The following is a 25517-nucleotide window of genomic DNA, read 5'->3' as shown; positions in this document are numbered from 1 at the left end:
CTTAGTGGTGGCCTTGGTAGTGCTGGGGGAACGGTTGGAGTTGATCTTGAAGGTGTATTCCAACGTAGTTGGTTCTGTGATTTAATACTTGAAAGCTTTTGTGGAAGGATTGTATTGCTTTTGAAATACCTTCTTTGTCTGGAAGACAAGTTGTAGAAAATGGGAAGAATTTGAGGACTGAGCAAATCAAATTAAGTTCATTGTTGAAGTGTGTTTTGTAAAGATGTATGTGCAATATAGATATTTAATGGGTAAAAAAATATAGTGAATGATCAGATGAAGAGTTTCTTCTTTCAGATGGTAACCTTGAAGTGTGTATTTTGATTATTTTGATAGATGTGAAGATACTTGAATTCCAATAAATCTGCTCTAGTACAGGTCTGGGTTTTGCTAAGAATGACTTGCAAAAGAGGGTGAAAGCTGTGTTTTGCTGCTGTTTGCTTTTCTGTGGTGTTTGAAACAGTGTAGTCTTAATTTGCTACTATTCCATTCAGAGCTTGTCTGTCATGTTCCATGATGACTGGGTAATTAATATAATTGTAAGAAATTGTCTGCACCATTTAAGAAGGGAGGCTTTTAAAAAATTATAAAGCCTGACACTTCTTTATTTTAAACACTGAAATCAGTATCTGATGAACACAGGACAGAAGATGTCTTTGAGAGTACTGCTCTTCTGTTTTCCCTGCTTGTTTAGGGTAAAGGGATCCATTTGCCTCCGATGCCCATGCTTTTATTCAGGAAAGCAGGGGATATGAGACTTGACAGCCTGCATGCCTTGAAAATTAAAGGGCAGAATGTAAAACAATACTTGCCAAACTACTTGTTTGTCGTTCCCTTATAATACAAAAGGAAACATCCGTACTTCTGCAGTTTGAGTTTTCCTATCATGCCCAATGCTACTGTGGTTCATGCTGTACAGTATGCAGTTTTGGAGCTGCTGTTCAAGAAAAATGTTTGCTAATGTGCACGAGCTACTTTTTAGTCTGTTTCTTCATATCTTGCTTGTTTATTTTGGATTCTTTTTACTCGTTAGTCCTGATAAATTTTCACATATCAAATGTGTTTGTAAAAAAGGAGAAACTGTCACTTTGACACCTTCCCCCCACCCTCCGCTATATGTGCAGGAGTTCTAGATGTCAAACGGGGAGGCAAAACAGTGAAGAATTTGGGGGCCTAAGTTGGGTAAGATGTGGAATTCGATATGGATCAATATACAGTAATCTTTGTTGGCATATGCATATAATGCTGGGATATGTTACTGTTCATTTCAAGAATCTATATAAATGATACTGGTGATCTTAACTTAAGTTTGCATCTATATACACAATCAAAATGCAAGTGAAGTAGATATAGAGAAAAATCACTTGAGAATGTATCAGAAACATATTTGCCAGGTCTCTGGTAGCGGGCCATATCCTAGTAGTATTTAAATATTGGGCCTTTAAAAGCTTGTGAGGCACTTCTAATAGTGATGTGACATAGTTAAATGAATTATCTACAGCTTGCATATTGGAATACCACATTGCTTATATAGTAACTAATTTAAAGATCCTTTTGCATTCCCATTCAAATTCCCGTAGAAAAGAATATCTTCATATAGCTCATACGATAATAGCAGAATTGGAGTATAATGTAAAGGTTAACTCTGAAGTAAGTTGTGCTTCTGAAGGATGGACCTTGTGATTTACAGCAATTTATTGCATCTTTTACAGCATATGCTGGGGATTACAATACATTAAATATGACAAAAACAATTCCTACTATCTTATTTCTACTTAACTTCTAGAAAGAGACAGATACCTATACATTCAAAGGATGCTTATGGTGAGCTGTGGTGTTGGTGATACAGATTAAATTTTGAAGGATTACAATGTGTGTGTGTGTGTGTGGTTTTTTGTTTGTCTTTTTCTTATTTAGCCAGCAACAGTTAAAGAATCTTCAAGCAGCTTTGGGCAGTAGACTGGAAGAATCTCTATGCATAATCAATGAAAAAGTCCCTTTTAATGATACAAGTACGTATTGCTTTGGTCTGGGTTTCTTGTTTAATTTTGGGTGTCCATCTGGAGGGAAGTACTCCTTATGAATTAAAACGTATTGGCTGTAAGAAGTGTTGGATATCTGAACAGACACTTGGCAATTGTAATTAGTATTTGTAATACCTAGTCTTGTTTAATAATCTTAAAATAACAAGTTTTTATATTTTTATATATACATACCTAATGAAAATCAAAACTTCTGAAGGCTTTTGTGTAATTTGCTACTTGTCTTGATTAGTGTTGACAGAACATTGTAAAAGATGAAGGAACACTGTTAGTTTACTAGTTTCTCCACAAAGGTTTCTTCAGTTACTAATCTCAGAGGGTATTATTTTTGCAATGTATATTCAAGAGTTAGAGTAAATTAAAATGGGGATAAACTAATGGCTGCAGAGACATTGACTTTAATTAATTAATGGGACGTTGCACCAATAATGTTCTGTACTTAGTACTAGTGGGAAGTCTGTCAACATGTCCCGTCTCTGAGCAGAGAGCACCCACACTAGTTCCTGTCCATGGTTTGTCGGGGACTTTTTCATCTTTTCAGAAGAAAAAACGCCCTTTGAATTTGGGGACATATACCAGAAGCAGCATTCTTTTCTGCTTCCTTTACAACCGCTACTAGGTAGACTGAAGTGCAGCAGATACCATGGAACTGAGTGCTCAGCCTTTGCACTTCTTTGGTACAAGAATTGATTAGTATGTGCTAGATCAGTGCTGTGTATTGGATGCTTTTGTAAATAGCTTGAACATGAGGTTTTAGATGGGCAGGCAGCAGTCTGTACTCTTTGGCAGTGAGACTAGGAAGACCTGGAATAGTGCAAAAGCTCAAGGTAGTGGAGAAGAAGCAGAGAAGTGAAAATAGGCTGCTGAATTTCTAGAAGGTTTTATTGGTAGCCTTTGCATTTTCCATTCAGTTTAAAACTTGCTGACAACGTTTTGAATAGCCTTAGGTTCTCTGAAAGCTGATCTGGCAGGTGCTGCCAGGAGTGAGGCTTCCAAGTTCTCCACTGGGTTGGAAATTGAGTGAGTCTTGGCTTAGAAGCACCATATCATCTTCTCTTTAGGAAATGTTGACCCTCATATAGCATGTTATGCTTAGGTGTTGATGCCTTCAATTGATACCCTTTTCAGTTCTTTCCTCTCACAAAGATCACTTTGCCTGGCATCTGCTGCCTATTTCTACTTCTCTGGCTTCTTTTTCTGTTTGTTTCTTGTTTTTTTTTTTATGGGTGGTTATCATTGTAGCAAGAACTTTGCAAATAATTTATCTGCTCAATAGCATAATGTTTTTGCTTGTCTAGAAAACACTGGAAATAGGGGAGAGATCATTAGTGATGGAAGAGTGAAAGAAAGTCAGAAAATGTCTGCTATGGATTTCAACTTACTTGTAGGCTCTGTAGTTGGTTTTAAGTTTAACTGGCAGCTGGCTTCAGTTTAGTAACAATCAAATGACTTGCTGAATGCTAAGCATGATCTTGAGAGTAGAAGCATGACAAGAAAGATGTTCTAAAGCATTTTACTTAGGAGTAGGATTTGGTAAATTTGTACAGTTATTAGTTCTCAATACAACTACTTTCGATGTGTTAACTGCCAAAAGTGAGTGATACAAAAGGAATTAGATTTCCTTTGCATGCAGACTTTAAACTGAAGTGTTTATTATTCCATTTAATTGAGGATGGATGTGATTGCTTTAAATCTGTAAGACTTTCTAAGCTGTTCTCTAGGTACAAATATCCATCTACGTCTTTAAAAATTGTGCCCCCCTGTAATTGAATGATTTTAGTTGCTCTAACTGGAACAGAATGCCGAAATGTGGAGAGTACATCTTAATTGTGAACAAATCAACTATATGCAGGAGCTTTGTTTTTTAAATGTACAAACCATGAAAAACATACATTCAGATTGTCTGATGGTACCTGGGATGTGAATGAAATTTGAAGATCATCTTGAATTCCTTAAAGGTTTTTAGAAACTTAACTTTTCACTCTTGTCAGTGATGAATAGTGTTCTTTTGGGCATGAGGATTCTGCTCTCAAATTCAGGGTGTTCAGATGGTTAAGTAAGGCTTGTAATCAGAGACAAGTATGGAAGTGCTGTCTCTCCACCTAGTCACAATAACAGCTCTTAAGGATGTTTATGCCTAATTTATTGAAGCCAATTATTTGTATCTTTTTAGTTCATATTACTTACATGAACTGTAATATTACTGCAATGAAACTTCATTTAAAAAAAAACCCCAACCACTGTTTACCAATAATTGTCTCTTAAAAAACCGTGATGTAATAAGTGCATATTTTTTGTCTTGTAGGATCTAGCCAATACAATGCTCTGAATGTACCATTACACAACAGAAGATACCAGGTAAGCACTTTCTGTGGCTTTGTATGTGATGACACAGCTTTCTACACGGATGCTGAATAAAACCAGTCATTTTAGTGACATAAAATAGGCTACCTTCCTACTGTCATGATATTCCAAGGGAATTTCTGTCCACAGAGCCTCCGTGCTTTTCAGAATGTAGTTTGTACTGCTTTTGTGTTGGAGTCAAGTTCTCTGCTTACCTCACTTCACTAGAGCTAATCTGTTGACTTCTGGCTAATGATCGCTGTAGGTATTAACTTGGGCATGCCTTCCTAAAGAGAATGGCAAAAAGGTTTAATATTTGTCTCTTGGTAAAGTTATATGAAGAATTCTTCTACTATGCCAGCTTGCAGTAAGTTAGGACTTAAACATTTCTTTTTTAAAGTTAGTTAAAGCTATGTTAGTTTAAAGCATTTTGTGGAAAAGGAGGGAGTTTGGTTATCTTAAATTACATTTTCCACAAACTGAGCTTCTTTAGTCACATCACGTGAGCCCCATAGAATGTTTGTATTTGTAAACTGTACATTGGTGTGTATGCTGTAATACCATGTTAGTGTTACTTGCCACTAGTCACACTCCTTTTAAAGAATAAATCATGTATCTTTGAGAACTCTTAATGGTTTGTTTACATTTTATAGGATATTTCTTGCCAGAGCACCTCTTACTTGCAGCCAAATCACCCTTCATTAATGTAAATGTTATTTTAAACAAAGACAGTTTCTGTTCATTTCTGTAACTTAGATTTCCTTGGGAATGTGGTTTGCTCAATATTCAAAAATGAGGATTAGTTTTTTGTGAGTGGCTATATATATTAAAGCTTTTTTACAGTAGTGAATCAGATGCCTTGGTGTGATCAAAATTTTCCTGTTTTGCTGCCACTGAGGATGGGCTCTGCAGAACTGTTTTTTTTTCTCTTTTCTTGTATGATATGCCTCGAACCTTCAAGTTAGTGCATTGAGACTCCACTGTAGAAAGACTTCAGGTAGCTGCTTTCTCCTTTCTTTAGAAGTACTTACAAAGAGACCTTGTTCCTGATATGTCTGCTGTGGGAACAGGTGACCTGATGAGCAGTTTTGTGATGGAAGTAGCCTTAAATTAACCTGCTGCTGAGTTCTAAGAAAATTCTGAATAACTGCATGAGGAGTTTCTCATTTTACTATTTTCTGCTAGCACTGTATCAGCCAGCCTCATGCTTCAGGATCTACAGTCTTGAAAATGCTCCAGGACAGATTTTTATGACTGACTTTGCCAGCAGAGGCAAAATGCTAGTGCATTAGCACAGGCTGCAGTGTAAAGGATAGCAAATCAGTAATGTTGTCTGTTTTCCTTCCTTGCATAGTTAATTAACATACACAAACTGAGTATAATGGCTGCATTAATTACTTACCAACATTCCTGATCCATAATCAAGATTCACTTGATTTAACACTTCATTAAAGTATTAGGAATACATCTCTGAAGGATAAGTCATTCTTGGCTGAAATGTCACTTTAACCTTATTCTCTCCTCTGTAAATCACAAGAGCGTGATTTTCTTCTTTGACTTTGCTTTTTCAGACTGTTCTATTTTGGATTCATTTCTTGAATACTTTCCTACTGCACTAAAGCCACAGAACAGCCTTATTCATGAGCAGCAGCTCAGTTGTATCCAGGGCAGAATAAGAGCTAAGTGTTACTAGTTAGACGCAGACACCTTTTATTCTGACTGAAAAACTCACTGGTTTTTACTAATTAAAAGTTAGGTTTCCTGACAACCAAGTGTTACAAATTTCTTAACTATCACCACACTGAAAGAACTGAGCTGTTGTCAGCAATTAGTCTACTGGTCTTTAGAAATCTTAATTTCAAGGATGATTTCTGTAGTTGTACTAACCTCTAAGTGTTGTTGTGGCTTGTAGTTTGAGAAATGCAGCAGAAGGAAAGCATACCCTTCTGTGTGGCATTGTAGTTTATTCATAAGCTTTAAAAGTGAAGTTAAAGATAATTGCAACTATGTACTTTAGGCTGAACTAGTAACAGTAAAGAAATTATTAATAGATTTACACTTTTTTCTCATATTTAGATAGGTACATGTCAAGTATAATCATCTTATAACTGTCTTTACAGCTTAAGTTGCGAGACCTTGCTGGCCAGGCACTAGCTTTTGTTCAAGAACTTGTAACAGCTCTTCTGAACTTCCATACGTACACTGAACAGAAGGTCCAGATCTTTCCCGTTGATTCTGCAACAGACACTATATCACCATTAAACCAGAAGGTAAAGCTTACAGATTTCAGCTACAAGTTTATCAATTATGTGTACTTTCACGTGTGAGTGATCTTAATTCATGCAACTTTCTACCACCTTTACTGGAGTGCTGAGAGTGGGTTCCTATGGGGCAGCCTCTCCTGCATGAGGAGTCTTTTTCTATTGAGTGAGTTCTCTGGATGCAGGTGAATGTGTAGCTGCAGAGAATCCTTTTCCCCTGTGCCTCTGCTACAAGAGCAATATGATAGTCAAATCAAGGGTTTGCTTTTTAAGTGCTAAATTTAAGTGCATTTGTCAAAAGTTCAGGTGATTTATTTAAAAATACACAAATATTGCACTGGTAAATAGATGCTTGTCTTTGTTAATGTACTGGGGCATGGCAGGTGTTGGCATAGGGGGTCTTGTGTAAAGTGAAGTATACTGGATGTATGATAGACTTATGAAGGAGAGAACTTGGACTCTGTTCTCTTGTCAAAACCAACTTTATAATTTGATTTGGGGCTATTTGTAAGACCTTTCCTGTAAGTGTTCTGAAGCTTCAAGTCTCTAAAGTATGTTGAAATTATTGGAAGAAACCTGACCTGTCTCTTCCCGTGCAACTCCATGGGAAGACTTTTCTGAGAGTATCATTCAGAGCTGTTAAGCTGATTCTATTGCCTTTCTATGCCATAAAGCATGGAAAAGAACTTTTTGTACAAAACTGCTTTAACATCAGAGTTGTTGACTTCATAGTGCAAATAGACCTATGTACATGTAAGTTGCTGGATGACAGTATTTTCTAATTCAGACTATAATTTCAATGCAGTTGTTTGTAGGGCTCAGACTTAAGAGACCAAGATGTGACTTGCATTCATCAAATGGCTGCAGTGCGTGTGCTGACAATGTTAACTATCATTAAATGAGAGATTCCTAAGAACAGGAAAGTTTAATCTCTTTGCAGATGAAAAATACACTTGCAAAGGTGTTTATCCACTAGAGAAATCATGCTGTATTTGTCTTCTCAGTTGTTTATACTATTTTGAATCAAGAGTCCACTTTTGCAGAGATTCAGCATAGATCTTAGTTTAAGAACATCGTTTTCTTGCTTCTGTCACCAAACATAGTCAAACTGGCAAATCTTCCTTGTGAAAACTATGCAGCTTTGTCATCTTCCAAATTCTTTGCGGCAGGATCTGTGTCTTGCTTATGTAGCCCAGTGTGGTGACTGGATTCTTCAGATACTACAGCAGTTTACACTAAGGGAATAAAATCAGGTTTCTTAGACATTGCTTCTTACACAATTTTTCTTAATGTCCTAGTCAACATTTCTTGTTGCTTTTCAGCAGAGAACTGATTCCACACAGCTGAAACATGCAACTCTGTCAGAACTGTAATTTGATTCTCCTTTTCTGATAATGGACTTTGATTCAGTAGTTCAGGCTTTGTTTGTGTTCATAATTATGTATCTTGTAGTCTGCCCCACAGTGTATTTATGGCCTATTTGCCTCAGTGCATGCTACCTCTCGGGCCTTTTGCTGTGACTTCCCAGCAGTGAAATATCTTTTATTGCTCACTGAAGCTGCTGTTGCCCCAGTATTTTTGATTAATTTATCTGTTTGCTTGGCAAGCGATCTTAGTGTGATCTTGGCTTCTCCACCGAGTGGTTCGAAAACTCTCCCTAAATGTGGTAGAGAAAATGAGACAAGTGTCAGGTAGTGGCTTAGCAGAATTGCACTGATATATTTTTCCCCAACTCCAGGTCTTGTCTGGTGCTTTCAAGCTATTTTCCCCACCAAACATTCAAAGTAGATGTGGACAATTCCCTTCCAGGTTCAAGTATTCCTTTTCTCTTTAAGTATTGGATTGCTGGGTTCTGCTGGGTCTTCAGCATTGTGCCAGATAACTCCAGTCCTCTCTCTTGCAACAGAAGTCAGGAGCACTCTGCATGTGTTATTTCTTCCTCCTTAGATTTAGGAATTTTCCCTAATTCCATCCAGATTTGTGCATGCCTGAATGAGAGCTTGGCATCATTCTTTCTTGTTAACACTGTGTTACTACACTGTAATAATAGAAGGAATTAAGTTTTCTCATACCCTGTTTGCCTGGGATCTTTAGCTATTATTGTGGTTTAAATAATCAAAGGTGAAGGTATCTTTCTGTGGGGTGAAATAAAAACCAAGATCACTTTTGACTACCTATGCTGATCTGTAGAACGAGCTTTTTGTAATGCTGTGGTATCAGAATTGAAAGCTGATGGTACCGTTAAGTTTTTTATGGAAGAGTAAAAGCTGTTGTTCTCGGGTATACTTTTTTTGAAGGTGAAATTAGCCACAGAATTTACTTAAGCAGTTTTTAGCCAGCTCAGGCAGTTCTATGAGGCTGAAGCTTCATAATAGCCCAAACCTGTCACAGTTCTTGAAAGTAAAAATTTTCCCTTTGATTAGTTACTGCTCCATCGTTTGCATTGACATAACCGTGTTTTGACCCAAATTGAAGACTGGATACAGATAAAGATTAAAATTAATCTCTTGCTCTCAGTTTTAACTTTTAGTTCTTCAATACTTTCCACAGCATAGCTGTGCAAATCAAATGTTTGTGCTGATGTACAGGGCAAGGGCTGAAAGACAAACAACAGCTGGGAGAAAGGTAGGATAGTTTATTCTGGAGGCTTAATGGTGCATGGATTTAGCCTTAATTTCATGGAGTTGAGGAAGGAATGCCAAGAATATTTAAACTTAAAAAGCAAGGGTTTGGTGTGCTCTGCATGGAAGGTAAAATGAGAGAGGGTGCTGCGGCAAAGCCCTAGGCAGGGTTTTGCCTGGACTTCCATTGCAGTCTTCACTGTTTCTCAGTGTCCCTCAAGGTTTGTGTTTGTATGTCCTGTAGAAGAGGTTGCTGTACATCACTTGACTATTATGTCTTATTATTGACATCCTGGGGATCACTTAAAACGCAGGAGCTTTGCTAAAGCGGACCGCTCACTTGTTAACATGAAACAGTTTGCAAGAGCCTTCAGCAAGCACCATTTAAAAATCTCTCTACTCAGTTCTCACAGCATCTTCATGAAAATGCTTCCTATGTTCGCCCTCTGGAGGAAGGAATGCACCACTTGTTTGAGAGCATAACAGAAGATACTGTGACGGTCCTGGTAAGATTTCTTGGGCTTACTATAGAAAAAAGATTTTTACAGAGCAAAAATATTTATGTGTTTGTTCTTCCTTTCAGGAAACAGCTGTGAAATTGAAGAGCTTCTCAGAACACTTAGCTTCCTACCTAGGCTTTTTAAGAAAGATTCTTCCTTATCAATTGAAAAGGTACTTTTTGATAGATTAAATTAAAGGGGCACTAAGTGTGAGGCATGCAGCATTATTGACGTCTACAGTGCAAATATCAAGTCAACCTTTAAAGCACATTGGCTTAAAAGGCAGAATCTTTAATTTCTTATTTCCTGCTGGTTTTTGAGGCTTTAGGTTATGCATGTTTGTTCACTAGGCATTAAAGCTAAAGACATGTATTTTAAAGCCTTCCCCCCCCCCCCCCCAGATGAAACTGTAATGAAAGCTGAACAGATTTTAATGTTTCTTAATATTGTTCAATAGCATTGATACTATTCAGGGATGATACACTGAAACTGCTCATTTCTTCAGCCTGTCTGAAGATTATCTATCATACAGTAAATATAGCAATGTGGTAAAACTTGGCCAGATGCACATCCCTTCTGCTGTGAAAATCTTTGTTCTGGAGTGGATCAAAGGGAAGAGAATTGCCAATGTAAAGGGCTACTTGAAAAGGGGTTTTGGATTAAGAACGGAGAAAAAGCTTGTTTTATGCCGCCTTTGTACCTGTTCTCCTCCTCCTTAGGAAGCAAAAGGTAAATTATATGTAGTAGAGGAAAAAGTCTTTAAACTGATGCAATCAATTCCTTGCTGTGAGTGTAAACCATTCCTTAGGCCTGAAGGCCCTAAGACAGGGGGTAGTACACACACAGAGTAATTTTCATGTGTTGCTAGGTTACTTTGATATGTTAACCTATCTAAAATACATTCCTAGTCCGTTGTTGCTTAGGAGTAGGGATGTAGACAATGCTGGTAATCTACTTCAAAAGTCATGAACTTGTTCTTTTTTGTTTTTTAAGATAATTTCTCACTTCTTAAAAAAAATAAATTCATATGTTCCTAGTTTGGAAGAAGAGTGTGAGTCTTCTCTTTGCACAGCTGCTTTAAGAGCCAGAAATATGGAGCTACACAGAGACATGAAAAGGTTGACTGCAGTCTTTGAGAAGCTACATACATATGTTAGTCTTCTTGTGTTACCAAGTAAGTGCCAGTTTTGGCTCAGTTGGTTACATTGAGGCTGGAAGGTACTAGCTTTTCCTTTTGGACTAGTATTGAGGTTCTTGGGGGTTTGTTTGGTTTTGGGTTGTTTTTTTTTTTTTTGTATGTGTGTGTGTTTTGGCTTTTTAAACCACACACACAAAAAACTACTTTTGTGATAGAGGCGGAAATGATTAATGCTACTCTTCAGGTACAGTCTAAACTATGAGGCAAGCTGAGTTCAGCCTCACAGCTGAACTTTGTGGCTTGGAGGCTGTGTGTGCTCCAGAATATTTCTTTAATGCTCCACACTGTTCCTTCTGACTAGACATGAGCATGGTGCAGGCCTGGAAATTAGCAAGCAGTCACATGTACCACATTTTAGATAGTCATAGTTAACTGTAGAGGGGAAGTAATGACTGTGGATTTTTATGGTATGATTGACAGTGTATCTTTTGTCATCCTTTAATCATGTAGTTAGTAAACTACACTTTATTACTAATTGCCCTTCCAGCTCCTTCTGTTTATAAGGTTATTAAACTACAACTCTCATAGAAATGACTAAAATTGGGTAGAACCTTTGTGTGTATGTATGTGGGGAAACTACCTCCAAATGTGTACTGTAAAGAATAAGGAAACAGTTACTATGTAGCTTCAGGTTATTTCAGTCTTCACTCTTTAGAAGGACCCAGATGGTCCTTCCTACAGCAGTGAACATGTAAATCTTTCTGCATGTGTAATTGTTTTTTGAGATCAAAACAGCTGATACTTGTAAAATCTGAATGAAATCGGGGAAACTTGGAAGTCTTTTACCTGCCTACTCTGGCAAAGTCTGGTATATCTACTTCAAGAGATTGAAGTAAATGAATCTCTTATGATTCTCATACCCCACGTAAATGTTTCTAGTAAATGGAAATTGGATTACTTTCAAAGATAACTCTTCATTCATGGTCAAATCTTAATAGTGTTTTTCCTTTCTACGTTGTACTCTTAGGTACAAAACCAGAAGGTCTTCTTAGGACAAATTACAACTTTGTGTTTACAAACATTGCTGCAAGTCTTCATGGATTTCATGATATTTTAAAAGGTGAGAGTACAGGAATACTGTTATGCTTCAGCTCTCTTTCTTTCTGTTTAACATAGCACACATGTATTCTGTCTGTAACAATGTTGTATGTATAATATGTGATAAAACTGGTTTGTTTTGCCTTTATAAGCTAAGAAAAGAAACCAAACCTACTAACAACTTGTTTTGGACACGCATGCATGTTTTTCACTCCTGTTCTGTTAGATTTGCTCTTCTAAGTTGCTAGAATGCTTAATTGTGGTGCTCTAGATCTTCCTGAGCAGTATCACTTTACTTTCTGAACTTCATTGATCTAGAGGAAATAGCGTACATGTACATATTTTCCCCTGCTTGCATACTGGTGACATAGCACCTGCTTTCAAAGTGGAATTTTAGCTTACTGTGTATAGGTTTATCACTATTTTTGACATGAATATATAACCAAAGCTTACAAAGAAGGCTGTGTTCTTTTTGAAATTTAAGTTCCTCCTTGAAAATGTCTTATCTTCCTTTTATCAAGGAGTTTTGCAGAAAATGTGTTATGTGCTAGAATTTCTGTACCATATAGCACTTCTCAAGGAGAAAAGAATCCCTATAGGTGAATTGTTTTATTACTAGTCAACTGTTTAGACATTAAGCTTTTATAATTTTAAGCAAAATCGAGAGATTTTTTTGGTTTATAACATCAATAGCATAGCTCCATTTTGAGGAGTCCCTGTTTTAAAAAAACATTATATTAGAGATTGTCCCTCTAACAAAATGAGACACACCCAGAGTTTTATAGCATAGATAAGTTGATTGAAAAATACCTTGTACCTTTTAACACAGTTAGTATAATGTAAAATCAACCCAGCTTATACTTTACTTTGCCTTTCTTTATTTCCTTTTCAAAAGCACTGAGGAAAACTCATTAGAATTCATTAGCTAGCAACAGAAATGTTGTACTTAACATCTCACACTTCCATACTCCAGAATGCTTGATTTGTCCCTTCTCTCCTTCTTTCCCAACCCAAACTAATTTCCAGCTGCTTAAGCTTGCCTCATATTGTAATTTTTGGTGGTGGTGACCTGGGATTTTTCCGTTCTGTAGCAATAGTACTTTATTGTCAAATAAAGTTGAAATTAATTAGTGTATTTAAGATATCTTTTCTTTTTCTAGATATTTCCAAACACTACAGTCAGAAAGCTACTTTAGAACAAGATGTTCCAACTGCCACGCAGAAACTCATAACTACAAATGACTGTATTTTATCCTCTGTTGCTGCTTTAACAAATGGAGCAGGCAAGGTAATGGGGTTTTTTGTTTCAATAAAATACCCTACCTTGTGCAGGTTTAGAAAAATCCCCACAACTTAAGTGAATGATTTGGAAAATCTGTGTATGCCTCTGATACTAATAATTTATCAGGTGTGTTCTGAGGTATTTTCAGGCTACAAGTTAAAAACAACTAAATGGGTGATAAAAGTAGGAACTGTGGAGAGGATGCTTTACATTAGAGAGGTCTAAGTTATGTGGAAGAGTCTGTAGCCTGCTTGAAATTCTTGTTGTGAAGTCCTGTTTCACTCAATACTTGTTTTTTCTCTTGAAAGAGTAATTGCCCTGATGAATCGTTCTGGCCAACTTAATTCAAATAGTGACTTTTCCTGATCTGTCTAGATTGCCTCGTTCTTCAGCAACAACTTGGATCACTTCACTGCTTCACTGAGCTATGGCCCTAAAGGAGGAACAGAGTTCATCAGCCCTCTTTCAGCTGAGTGTATGCTGCAGTACAAGAAAAAGGCGGTTGCTTACATGAAGTCTTTGAAGAAGGTTTGTTCAGCTGTCATGCTTGCACAGAGAGGAAACAATTCTGTTGATAATTGGTTTTGCTAAAGAGAATACAAACTAAGGATTTTCAGTATTTGGAATGGATGAGATTCTTTGAATGAGAATCTTTGGCTGAGCAATAATGCTATTGAAAATTTTAGAGAACATAGTTCTCTGAGGGTATGTGCCAATTCTGCCATTACCCATTTCCAGTAATTATTTCTTTGCCAAGACTCCAAGGAGAAAGAGAGTAACTGCTTAGTTAAATTTCCTCCCATATTCACCAGGAATATAGAGTGAATGACATCATATTCTTACACTTGCATTCACTGGAGGGCAGTGGAGAGCAGCAGGAAAAAAAAAAAGCTGAAACGGAGGTGTGCTGGAGAAAATGTGCTGACCTGAAGGACTGGACAGTCCCATGTCTCCCTGTTGTTGCCATCAAAATTTACAATTATATGATGGTGTGCTTAACAGCTTTTGTTAAATCACTTTGCTGCAGTATCTGTAAAGTAGGCCTCGGGATGCATTTGATCACTTTTTAATCAGGTGTGCATATTGGGGTGGTGTTCTTTTGTGAACTCAGACTATACTTTTTTTTTCTACTGGCTGATAAACACTTGGAAGATGGTTTTTTTTTTCCCTTTATTAAAGTAAGGAAGACAATAAGAAGATAAGTGTAGAATACATAATCTGATCTACTGAGAAACATATTTTGAGATTTCTTTTATCATTCTGCAGCCTTGTGCAGCTTCAGTGCCTTATGAAGAGGCTTTAGCCAATCGCAGAGTTCTTCTGAGTTCTACGGAAAGCAGAGAAGGTCTTGCACAACAGGTATTCTGGTATAAATTTTACTAACATATATGATAGTGTATTTTATAGAGGTAAAGTAGTATCAAATAGTCTCCACATTTATGCATGTGGTTGTACGTATATATGCATATACTTAAGCTTAAAGTTAGACTGTAGATGTCCTGTAGACTTTTTGAAAGTAAAATTTATCCTTGTCAGGCTGGGTTATCCAAGGCTTGTTCTGTACCTGCAGAATGTGTACATGTTATAAAAGACAGGATAATGCTATTGTTGTCTTTGTTTATAAATACAAGAAGTCAGGCAATCTTTAGTAATTCAGATAAATGCAAAATAAAGAATAAGGCATACTGAAGTATTCATTTCTAGGGTTACATACTGCTGCAAGTGCTTTTTTGGACTATGCAGGTTTTATTGGCACTGGTAAAGAACAAAGATTTTCCTTTCAGTTAGTCTGTTACTAGATTACAGTTTATCATTCTTGCAGTGTGCATAGACACATAATTTTTGCCCATCATCTCATGTGAATGAGACTAACTGATCAACACTAGAACATCTTTTATTAGCTTGAATGCTCAGACTATGCTTGACTCACCATCATAGAACTTCTATGAAGAAAAAGAACTTTGGTGTGGGCCTTTCTTGTAGTGGCTGGTATTCAAAGTGTATCAGTAGGGGTGAGATGAATTCCAACAGAAGTGTGTCGAGTGATGCGATATGTACTGTTCCATAGTTGATCTTTTTTTTTTTCAATTTGACAAGTAGGTTCTTATCAGGACGAGTGTAAGGTGGGGCTAACGGGAGGGGAGAGGTTGTTTCTAGCACAGAACAAGACAATGCTGGTGCCAGGCACACATCTTTCAAGTTTTCATCAGATTCTTCCCTGCTTTTGCTTTTCACCTAATTATTTTGCCAGTTCTATGAGCTGTAACTTTGTGATGCATGTTTCAGACGAATTAAATAACATGGCCATTTATGAGAGGTGACCCCAGTTAAACGTGCAGCTGAAATCAGTAGTTACCTGCTGCATTATTCATTAGCTCACTTACGTAATGGTTAAAAATAATACAGTCTCAAACATTTCCTGTGTGGCTTTTTTTCCCCTGGTGTTCAATAACCTGGCCTGTAAACTTTCCCTCCTAAAGGTCCAGCAGAGTTTGGAGAAAATTGCAAGACTTGAACAAGAGAAAGAACACTGGATGTTAGAGGCCCAGCTAGCAAAAATAAAGCTAGAGAAAGAAAACCAAAAACTGAAGAACTCTCTTAGTGGGCATTTAACTGAAACTATACAAGAGCATTCTGTTTTGCCAAATGTAGCTGAACAAAAGAAGGAAACCGCAGAAAAGAGTCTGAGGGAACCTATTAGGAGTACTAGTCTGGTAAGTGCCCCTCTTTCTTCAATAGAGAAAAATCCTCTTTCTTTAGTAGCAGTACTGTTTGATCAGTGGAACACTAATAATTAAAGCTTTTTTGACTGTGTTGAAATGCATTCACACTTGGGCTCCCTGTATTTGCAAAGCTACTTGCTAATGCTTTCTGCAGAGTTTGGAACCTATTGGGTTTTTGAGACTTTGTTCACTGTCTTCAGTATCATGGACATATTTTTGTAGTTCAATACCTGTGTGACTTAGGGAGAAATAATAGGCAATTAACTCCTAAATTTTTCTTATTTCTTAATTAGGAAGCCTTGCAAGTAATATGTATCTTGGGTCTGTTCTGAATTTCCAATACTTACTAATGTCTAGGTATGTTTTAAGCAAACAGAAGTAGGTAATTAGTATTTTTAAATGGGTTAAAACTTATTACAGGTCAGTTTACTATAGCTTAATTTTAACTAGAAGCTACTCAAACTTTCAGTGTTTGCTGGAGCATCAATTTTTATGTAACCTTCGTAGCTGCATACAACTTGGGTTCAAGAACTGCCTTTGAATATGGCATGCAATGTGTCCTTGCTCTTTTATGTTGGTAAATGGCTTTTTCCTGTTTATTACTAGAATTTAAAAGGGGTTGGCCTTTCCTCTGAATTAACTGCTTCTGAAGTGGTATTAACAGGGATGTCATCTGTAAGAAATAATCACTCTACTCAGCACACAATAGAATTTCCCCCTCCCTCCCACACCCCCTTTCCTTTCCAGATCCAGGATAAAAATGACCAATTGATTGTTTTGAAATCCCTGATCTTGAAGTAAACTTGCATCTTAAGTTTTTGATCTTCTAGTTTATCTGTTAGGAATTTGAAGAAAATGGCTTTTTCTAGTTACAATGTTGAATGCAAAACAGGTCAACATATTGGGTAAATATTTTGCATATACCTAAATATCCATTCCTGTGGAGATCAGAAAAACCCCTCTCATTTCTCTATGGAGATATTCTTCCATTAAGCTAGTTAGTGGCATACACTCACCTGCTAGAGTTCTGTCAGTGCTTTATAGTGAACTGGCCATGTAATTCGCCAGTTGAAGTGAAAAGAAGGGAATTCAGGAGGTACTAAAGAAATCCAAGTTGTATTTCCTTGCTGTAAGATATGCAAAGTAACGTTTCAATATGCTACCATGCCTTTGAATTAGGTTAATCAAGCAGTTGCATAATCATACAAAACTAGCAGCATCCTGTTGTTTTTATTGTTTTTTCCGTGTGTGCATCATAAGGAAAAGGATATATTTGGAGAGCTGGTGTCAGCTTTAATTCTGTTCAAGGCATTCATGTTATTGTCACCCATGTTTGTTACAGATAGAAGTACTTAAATCTGGTTTTGGTTTTAATTGTGAGAGTTATTTTAATTTAAAGTCTGTCTATGACTGAAGCTGAAGTGACTTCGAGTTACAGTATCTATTTTTGCAGTTCTCACTTAAGTGTATTCTTTTCCTTGTTCTAGATTGGAATGTTGACTATAACTACTGATAATGAAAAGGTAATCTGTTTTAAACATTATCAATGTACATCTGGTAAATACTTCAATTCTGGTTCTGTTAAATTTATTTCAAAGGTCTGGTTACCAAGAATGATGATGTATAATGGCATGAATCACCCATGTAGTCTGTATACTGTATATTCAGGTTTCTGAAATCCATGCATTTGTTTTCTTCTGGTTAGTGAACTGTTATCTCTTATTCATGTAAGCAGTTTGGAGCAGTATGAGCTATGATCCAGGTCTTATCTGTGACTTGAGGAAAGCATTGCTGTGTTTGTACTTTAGTAACCCTAACTGCATTCCAAATGTTAATTCCTAACCCTTGGGGAAGAGCTTAAGCTGCAAACAAGTCACTGGTTGTAGTGCTAGGTGTTTAACACTTAAGTATAGGCTATCCCAGACTAGAGGTCGCACCAAAAGAAACATGGAATCAGCTGTCAAACTAAATGGTAGCTCTTTATTTAGCACTGCAATAGTGTAATGCTTGCCCCATAGGAACATAGGGGGGCAGATAATAACTGACACAAATGCTTATTATCTGAACTTGAAGGTAATGACAAGTTACATGAAAGCTGCTTTTAGTGGGCTGCTCTGTAACTTACAGTGAACTGGCAAGTTGTCTTGGTATGTTTATTTTTTTTTTTAAAGTTCAAATGTCCAGAGAAACTTCTGGAACATGCAACATTAGAAATAGTTCTGACTATTGTGAGCTTCTGAAATTCAGTTCTGTGAAGGAATTCTTCTGTGGGAAGAGCCATTTCTGTGGGAAGTTTTGATGTGGGTGAAAGCAGTTCACTTCTGCATTGGATTTTCATCTTTGTCAGAGACTTGATATGTTGAATTAGGCTAACTTCTTACCTCTTTGTCAGCCCTTTGTCTGTTCACATCAAGAGTCACTATCAGAGTGACAAGTTGCAGAGTGACCTTCTATAACTTCTGTTATGTTTGGAGAATGTAATGTTTTTGGGTAGAGCAGCCAGGCCTCAGGAGGGAAGAAAAGTTAGCATAGAGGGCAATGTTGTGATGTAAGTATTCAGTCTGAGAACCATAAATGTCTGTCTGCTTAAATTTTGGTTTGCCAGACTCCAGATGTTGAGTCTCGTGAAGATCTGATAAAAAACCACTATATGGCAAGGATAGCAGAACTTACATCTCATCTGCAGCTTGCTGACAGCAAATCAGTACACTTTCATGCTGAGGTGAGCATATGTCTGTACTGAAAACAATAAATCCCTTTTGAACTTTCCACAGCCAAGTGTTATGGTAATGAGCTTAAATATACGGAACATAATCTCTCATAAAATTCTCTTCCTGGCATGTTTTTTGCCTCATGTGTAGTATGCATAAAAATGGATACTGTCAAAAGACATATTTAAATAAATCCTTTGGTAGCCTTGTCTTGGGTGTATTAAGAAGTACAGTGTGTGTCACGTACAGGCGTGTTCATAGAAGCTGAAGCGGCTGGCTTTAGTTACCGAGCTGGTTTTGACTTACTGATGCTGATGTCATTCAAAAATTTGAGTGTATCTTGAAGTGATGAAGCAGTTCTCTTAGAAATTAGTTCTTAGACCTAAGTTCTAGTTAACTTCAGGCATTAACAAAATGATTTGTCATATCTATGGTTTTCCGTTTTCATTGCAAACCATGAGGTATTTTTTTCTTGACAGTAGTGGCCATTTCAGTTTGTAATTTATTGATGTGGAATATACCATAGCCTCCAGGTGAAAAGAGCAAATTATACTAAATATCTTCTAAAGGTAGATGACATAGCGTGGAGGAACCATGTTTCTCTGATACTCTTGCCATGTATGAAGTGAGTTGTTCGTGTTGCTTTTTACTTATTTCCTAGTAATTATGTGCTAAATAAGATATATTTAGAGGACTGGCAAGACGGTAATTCTGTAAAATGAAACAAAAGTGTAATGTTAACTATTACATTATCTTTGCATTTAAAAAATGCGCACAAGCTCTGACTAAATTTCTTGAAATCTAAGGATTTCAGAATGATGGAAACATCCAAGGCAATCAGTTAAAGATGGCATAAAGTAATACTCTGGCACTAACTTTCCTCCCTTCTACCTTCCCTGTACTGCTCTGGTTGACAGTGTCGAGCACTTGCCAAAAGGTTGTCTTTAGCAGAGAAGTCCAAGGAATCGCTCACGGAAGAGTTGAAGCTAGCTAGTCAAAACATCAGTAGGTTACAGGTAAGTAAAAAGTTGTATAATGTAATGGAGGCATTTTGTAAGCGTGTGTAAGGGGAAGTTGGAGGAGAAAAATAGGAGCCATCAAGCGTGGTCATTTAGGTCCTTATATGATGTAGAAACTCTAATGGTAGAGAAGAGACTTAAGATACTTCAAATCCCAGGTTTAAAGTTGAAGTGGAACATGTTTGCAAGGAGAAAGTTACAGTAGCCAAGCCTGTGTTTTAGCATACTTGAGTCAAGGCTTTTTACGAAAATGGCTTTTTAATGTCAAAAGGTGTGGTTGTATGGCTGATTTTAGATGACACAATGAACTCATTATCGTTTCTAGCATCTGACACTGAAAGTCTTAAAAATGCCAGGGTGTTTTTTAGACATGGATAGATTAATAATAAGCAAATGTAACTTTAGGGTAATCTTTAAGAAGCTCGTCTTAACAACAGATAATAAACTCTTAAGCCAGACATCCTGTAAATGTCTTGCCGCTCCCCACAGCTGAGAAAGGGGTCAGTAGTTAAAGTATATATAAATATTCAGTTCATAAATGCCTTTGTGTTTTCTTTATGTTCAGTTCATATCTTTATTGCTCATCTGTAATGGTGAGTACCTAAAATGCTCCATACAGGCAGTTAATAAAATGATCTAAAGAACTGTTAATAAGCATAGCGTTCTTTTGATTTTTTTTTCTTTAACAAATTCCACAGTCAGTATCCAACTTGGCAGCATGAGATGTTCATCTCCAATTACATATTAACATCCTAAGAAAAGATAGCAGGTTTACCATTTGTTTAGTAGTCTGCATAATACCGAATCATGGAATAGGTTGGAAGAGTCCTCTCAAAGTAATCTGGTCCCCTTCTATGGTCAGAGCAGGGAGAGTTCAGATCAAGCCATCCTGACCTTCTGCCACAACTGCTCCACTTCCTAAGCATTGTACTGTTCTTTGCTTTGTTCTTGATCATTCAGCTTTCCTGGGCCCCTTTAACTTCCAGAGCTGGGAGTTTTGCCTGGGATCTTGCCAAGCAGACATTGAAAAAGCCAAAATCTGCTCTTCTTAAATCTAGGGTTGCTGTAATTCTACTATTCATCTTCCTTCCCTCAGAATCTTAAATTCCACTAACTCATGGCTGCTGCAGCCAAGGCTACCACTGGCTTTCACATCCCTGACCAGCTTTTCTTTATTTGTGAGTAGCAGGTCCCCAGAGAGCATCTCCTAGGCCGATTGATCACTGCTGTCAGGAAGTTCTTTACTACACTGAAGAGAACCCCTGAATTGCTTGTGTTACACCTTGTTGCCCTTCCAGGAGATGTCAGAATAGTTAAAATTCATCATGAGGATCATGATCTTGGGGTTGAGAGATTTTTATCTGCTTGTAGCAGATACGTGCCATATCAACCTTGTTTCCTCCTCTGATCCCTATCTATAAGATCTTAATTGTCTTTAAAACACTCCTTCATGTAAAGCATCCCGTTTTATGCTGTCCTTCCTAAGGCGTCTGTATCCCTCCATTGCTGAGTTCTAGTCACTCACGTAGTCACTCATAGATGTGCAGTATCCCACCATGTGTCTTTAATCCCAGGGAGGTCATAGCTTTGCAACTGCATGTGGCATGCTGGTTCCTTCAGCTTTGTATGCCATGTATGTTCATGTACAGGCTGTGCTCTAACCCTAGAAACTCTACTTGTTTGTTGGCTGGAAGCAGTATTGGAAAACTTAGCTGTGTTAGTCTTTTATGTAATCCATAAAAAGTAGGGAGGGGTGTGGAAATTACAAAGGAAGCAGAGCAAAAATAAAGAGTACAGACCATGCATGAGACTTCAAAGAAAAACAGCTATTGATTTTCTTTCATAAAGTATTTTTTTTTAATGATTTAGTTTAATTGCACACATTCAGCATAAAAGTGTAGCTCACTAAGTGGAGATACAAGTCAGCTGCTTTGCCAGTTTTCACTAATGTTGAGCAAAGGCTTGTGGTTATTTTTTTTCCCCTTAGGATGAATTGATGACAACAAAGAGAAGCTATGAGGATCAGTTAAGTATGATGAGTGACCATCTCTGCAGTATGAATGAAACCTTAACTAAACAAAGGGAAGAGATTGATACACTAAAGATGACTAGTAAGGTAAGCTGCGAGGTGGCAATTTGGCTGAAGTTTGGAGTTCTGTGGGTGGCATTTGGCATTCCTGCACCACTAACCTTTAACAAACCAGTTCCCAAGATGTAGTTCTTATTCTCAGCCAATTGGAAAGAAAACTCCAAACTTGTGAACTTAAATGCACACTTAAGTTGTTTTCCAAGCAGGGAGTCTACCCATTTATCAGAAGCAAGTTTTTGACCTCCCTTATGAAGATAGGCTGAGAAAGTTGAGGCTGTTCAGCCTGGAGAAGAGAAGGCTGTGTGGAGGCCTCATAGCAGCCTTCCAGTACCTGAAGAGGGCCTATAGGGATGCTGGGGAGGGACTCTTCATCAGGGACTGTAGTGACAGGACAAGGGGTAACGGGTTAAAACTTTAACAGGGGAAGTTTAGATTGGATATAAGGAGGAAATTCTTTCCTGTTAGGGTGGTGAGGCACTGGAATGGGTTGCCCAGGGAGGTTGTGAGTGCTCCATCCCTGGCAGTGTTCAAGGCCAGGTTGGATGAAGCCTTGTATGGGATGGTTTAGTGTGAGGTGTCCCTGTCCACGGCAGGGGGGTTGGAACTAGATGATCTTGAGGTCCTTTCCAACCCTAACTATTCTATGATTCTATGACTTATCTTAGTGTTAATGATGAAAAACACAGAAGTCTGCTGTTTCGAGCAGTCAGTGATTAATCCATGTTATATCTTTATTCTGACAGTTCTAGGGAGATGTCTAGGCAGATGTTGTGAAGGCCTCTATCCTTCACTCATCTGACTGTGAAACCAATAAACTAGCATTATTCGCCTTAACTGTAGAATGTATGGAAGCAGGTTTCACTGAAGGATTAAAAATAATTAAAAAATCCATATTCTGATTAAAGGCCCTGTGATGGGGATTTGAATTTTTTTTGGGTAAACCTTTCCCCCCTTCACATATCTGAGTGGCTTGACTTGGCATCGTAATCTTTAAAACTACTTTTTGTTGTCCAAACTCTTGTGTTTTTAGAGAGAAGCTCTTGGCTGCATACTGACCATAGCACTTCATGTTTTTATAAGACGTTTTCTGGAATTTTTCACTTGTCATACTTTTAAGACTTGAAGTGGTACTCTGGCTGTAAGGAGGGAGTTCAGAATCTCACAACAGTACCTTCAGGTTTTCAAATGCAGAAGGGGATTGGGTTGAAATCAAAACAATGCAGCTCAAGCCATTATCACTTGGAGTGGGTGGCTAGTTAGCTTAAAAACAAGTGTTATCTTCAGGAAATAGGAAGACCGAGAATTGCCAGCAAGTAACTATTGCACAAAAGTTTATTTTAAGCTGCATGTTTGCTTTGTGGAATTGTTGCAAGTCAAATGTGAGTTGGTTAGTTGTAGAACAACTTCTTTTCTAAAGTAGGAATAGTTTGTATAGGCCAAGTTAAATTTGGTTTGGAACAAAAGGATAGGGTGGGGGATTAATTTTAATTTGAGGCAATTATCCTATGAGGTTTATATTTGACATAGCACTTACATGAATTACGATTTAACTTAACCTTCACTGCCCTTGCAGTATTAGTGATGTTGATACAATTCAGTGTCTTGGGATGTAACTCAGATGTCTTCTTTTCTACAGATTTCAGTTAAAGTAAGGTACTGTTGTGCTTATTTGAAGTATCTGGTACTTTCCTGTCATGCCTGTAAAGATAAGAGGGATTGTCAGAGCAAGCAGTTACAAGCTTCCATTATTAAAAGCCTATGGACTGTTTATTTTGAATTTGACCGTACTTCTTTGCTGTAGACATAAATTATCAGACAGAAGGGTGTATATTATCTGTCTAGATTTTCTTATCTGAATTATATGTTCTGTTCACTTGTTTGTTGTTGCAGGGAAATTCTAAAAAGAACAAAAATCGATAGCTTGCAACTGTCTTCGGAAGCTGCTGCACAGGATGCAGATAGTGAATGCTCATTGTCCAATTCCTGTTTGTTCCAGGAAGCTGAGCGTCATATTGGGTCTACTAAAAACTGATTTGGTGCTGTAAATGGCTTTAAAGTATTTAGAACTTGTAACAAATTAAACAGAACTTAATGTTGGCTCTAAACCAGGAAATAGACACTCTGTGGATAATTTCTATAGTAATTACCTTCAGTTTTTACTGTGCACTTTTTAAAACCAGGTTTTAATTTCATGTAATAACTTCAGATTTTGTATATTTTCAACTATGATTATGCATTAACAAATTTGGATCAGTGCAGCAGTTGTCTACTTTTGAGTTAAATGTTAAATTGTCAACGTGTACATTCCTTGTTAATAACAGTTTAAATATTAGTTTGGAGACTTTTGGCCATGCAAGCTGTGCAGTTACTGTAAATGTATTACTCCTGTTCTCAGCCCTTTTGAATTAATTGGAATTGTGGCTTTAAATGATTTCTATCAACACAAATGGGATCACTATTTCATTTTACACTCCAATAGTGGAAACTTTTGCTGCTTGTATTTGGCACTTTGGATTTTGAAGTAAAGAGCACAAATAACTGAATTGGGATACTTCTGTGAAATTGCTTGAAGCCCTTATTTTAGGCATTTTGTTTACATGTGTATGTGTATATATATTGGTTGAACTAGCTGTTTAAAAATAGAGGAAATTGTGATTGTAATTTGCCCCAAAAGAGTGAAACAATGCGTATGTAGAATAGATCAGCTTACTGTGCTCGCTCTTACGGTAAAGAAGAATATGAAATATGTAGAAGATTTAAACACTGAATTTGCAAAAAGACGTCATGGAATTAAGTCCTTATGGGTTCAGTGGGGGGATGCACATGGCTTTTCCTGTGTTTTGAGAAGTTTGTGAACTTTCAGCCTCTCCTAAGATTATTATTTCCTTTTTCTAAGTGAATTCTAATACCCCAAGTTTTCACAGCACTGATTTTTTTTTTCTATATAATTATTATTATTTTAATCAGGTGCTGTGCTGCTCCACACTTTACACTGATCTTCTCTTCTGTAATTTGAATTACGGCACTTATTTGTCCCGTAAAGGTTTACTCTGATATCAGTTGTGTCAATATGTATTATTAGTATGTAATAATAAAATCAGCTACATGAAACCAGCTGCACTGCTTTCTCAATTCTGGTTATACCCAGGTTGCACATTGTGATAGTGTGGTGAGATGGTAACATCCATTGCCAGTAAGGTAAGCTTAAGTAATTATACCAGTCTCGTCACTCCTGGTAGTGCTTCTCTTTGAGCCAGGCTGCATTTCTGTATCTAATGCTGCAGTGCGCAAATACATCATGTCCAAGTTAGCATTTTTCACCTTCTTGTCTGCTCAAAAGCAAACAAGCATCCAGATTACATTGGTTCAGCTGTGGAGCTGTTCTGATACAGTTTTTCCTTTCAATGACAGAATGGATGTGGTTGTGAAACTGGGGAGGAGGTAGGGAGGGCCTGCATGGTTTCTTACTAGCAGCATGTTGAATTGAAAACTGCATGGTGGTGCTAATGAGGTTTGGGAAGTGTTCACTTTCTAGCCATTTATTGAAGCAGATAGAGCTTCAACTGTTTCATTTAGGGTTGGAAGCTAATTGCTTTCTTCCAGTTCTTTTGAAACTGCCTTTTCTGAGGACTTCCGTCATGCAATGAAGGTATTAATTTGATAGTTAATTTAATTCTCTGAATCAAATTG

General features: G+C 37.3%; 1 protein-coding gene across 6 annotated transcripts in view; it reads left to right on the top strand.

Moving 5' to 3' along the window:
* The window catches only part of PPP1R21 (protein phosphatase 1 regulatory subunit 21), a 32314-nt gene extending 7373 nt beyond the window's left edge, over window positions 1-24941 (top strand). For 3 of the 6 annotated variants that reach the window (XM_065679645.1, XM_065679644.1, XM_065679647.1), the window contains exons 7-22: window positions 1918-2012; window positions 4348-4400; window positions 6506-6655; window positions 9672-9773; window positions 9851-9939; window positions 10805-10941; window positions 11933-12025; window positions 13164-13291; window positions 13661-13813; window positions 14552-14644; window positions 15766-15999; window positions 17496-17531; window positions 18614-18730; window positions 19637-19735; window positions 21726-21854; window positions 23718-24941. In XM_065679645.1, coding sequence (XP_065535717.1) covers window positions 1918-2012; window positions 4348-4400; window positions 6506-6655; window positions 9672-9773; window positions 9851-9939; window positions 10805-10941; window positions 11933-12025; window positions 13164-13291; window positions 13661-13813; window positions 14552-14644; window positions 15766-15999; window positions 17496-17531; window positions 18614-18730; window positions 19637-19735; window positions 21726-21854; window positions 23718-23747 — 1738 coding nt within the window. In that variant the 3' untranslated portion in view covers window positions 23748-24941. Of the gene's footprint in view, window positions 1-1917; window positions 2013-4347; window positions 4401-6505; window positions 6656-9671; window positions 9774-9850; window positions 9940-10804; window positions 10942-11932; window positions 12026-13163; window positions 13292-13660; window positions 13814-14551; window positions 14645-15765; window positions 16000-17495; window positions 17532-18613; window positions 18731-19636; window positions 19736-21698; window positions 22261-23717 lie in introns of those variants that run through there. The other 3 variants (XM_065679643.1, XM_065679649.1, XM_065679646.1) reach the window with 2 other exon arrangements.
* Window positions 24942-25517: the final 576 nt, after the last annotated feature.

This window comes from Lathamus discolor, chromosome 5 (genome assembly GCF_037157495.1).
Source record: "Lathamus discolor isolate bLatDis1 chromosome 5, bLatDis1.hap1, whole genome shotgun sequence".
Classification (NCBI taxonomy): domain Eukaryota; kingdom Metazoa; phylum Chordata; class Aves; order Psittaciformes; family Psittacidae; genus Lathamus; species Lathamus discolor.
Note: the sequence above shows the minus strand (reverse complement) of the source record. Positions and strands in the feature narration are given on the sequence as shown.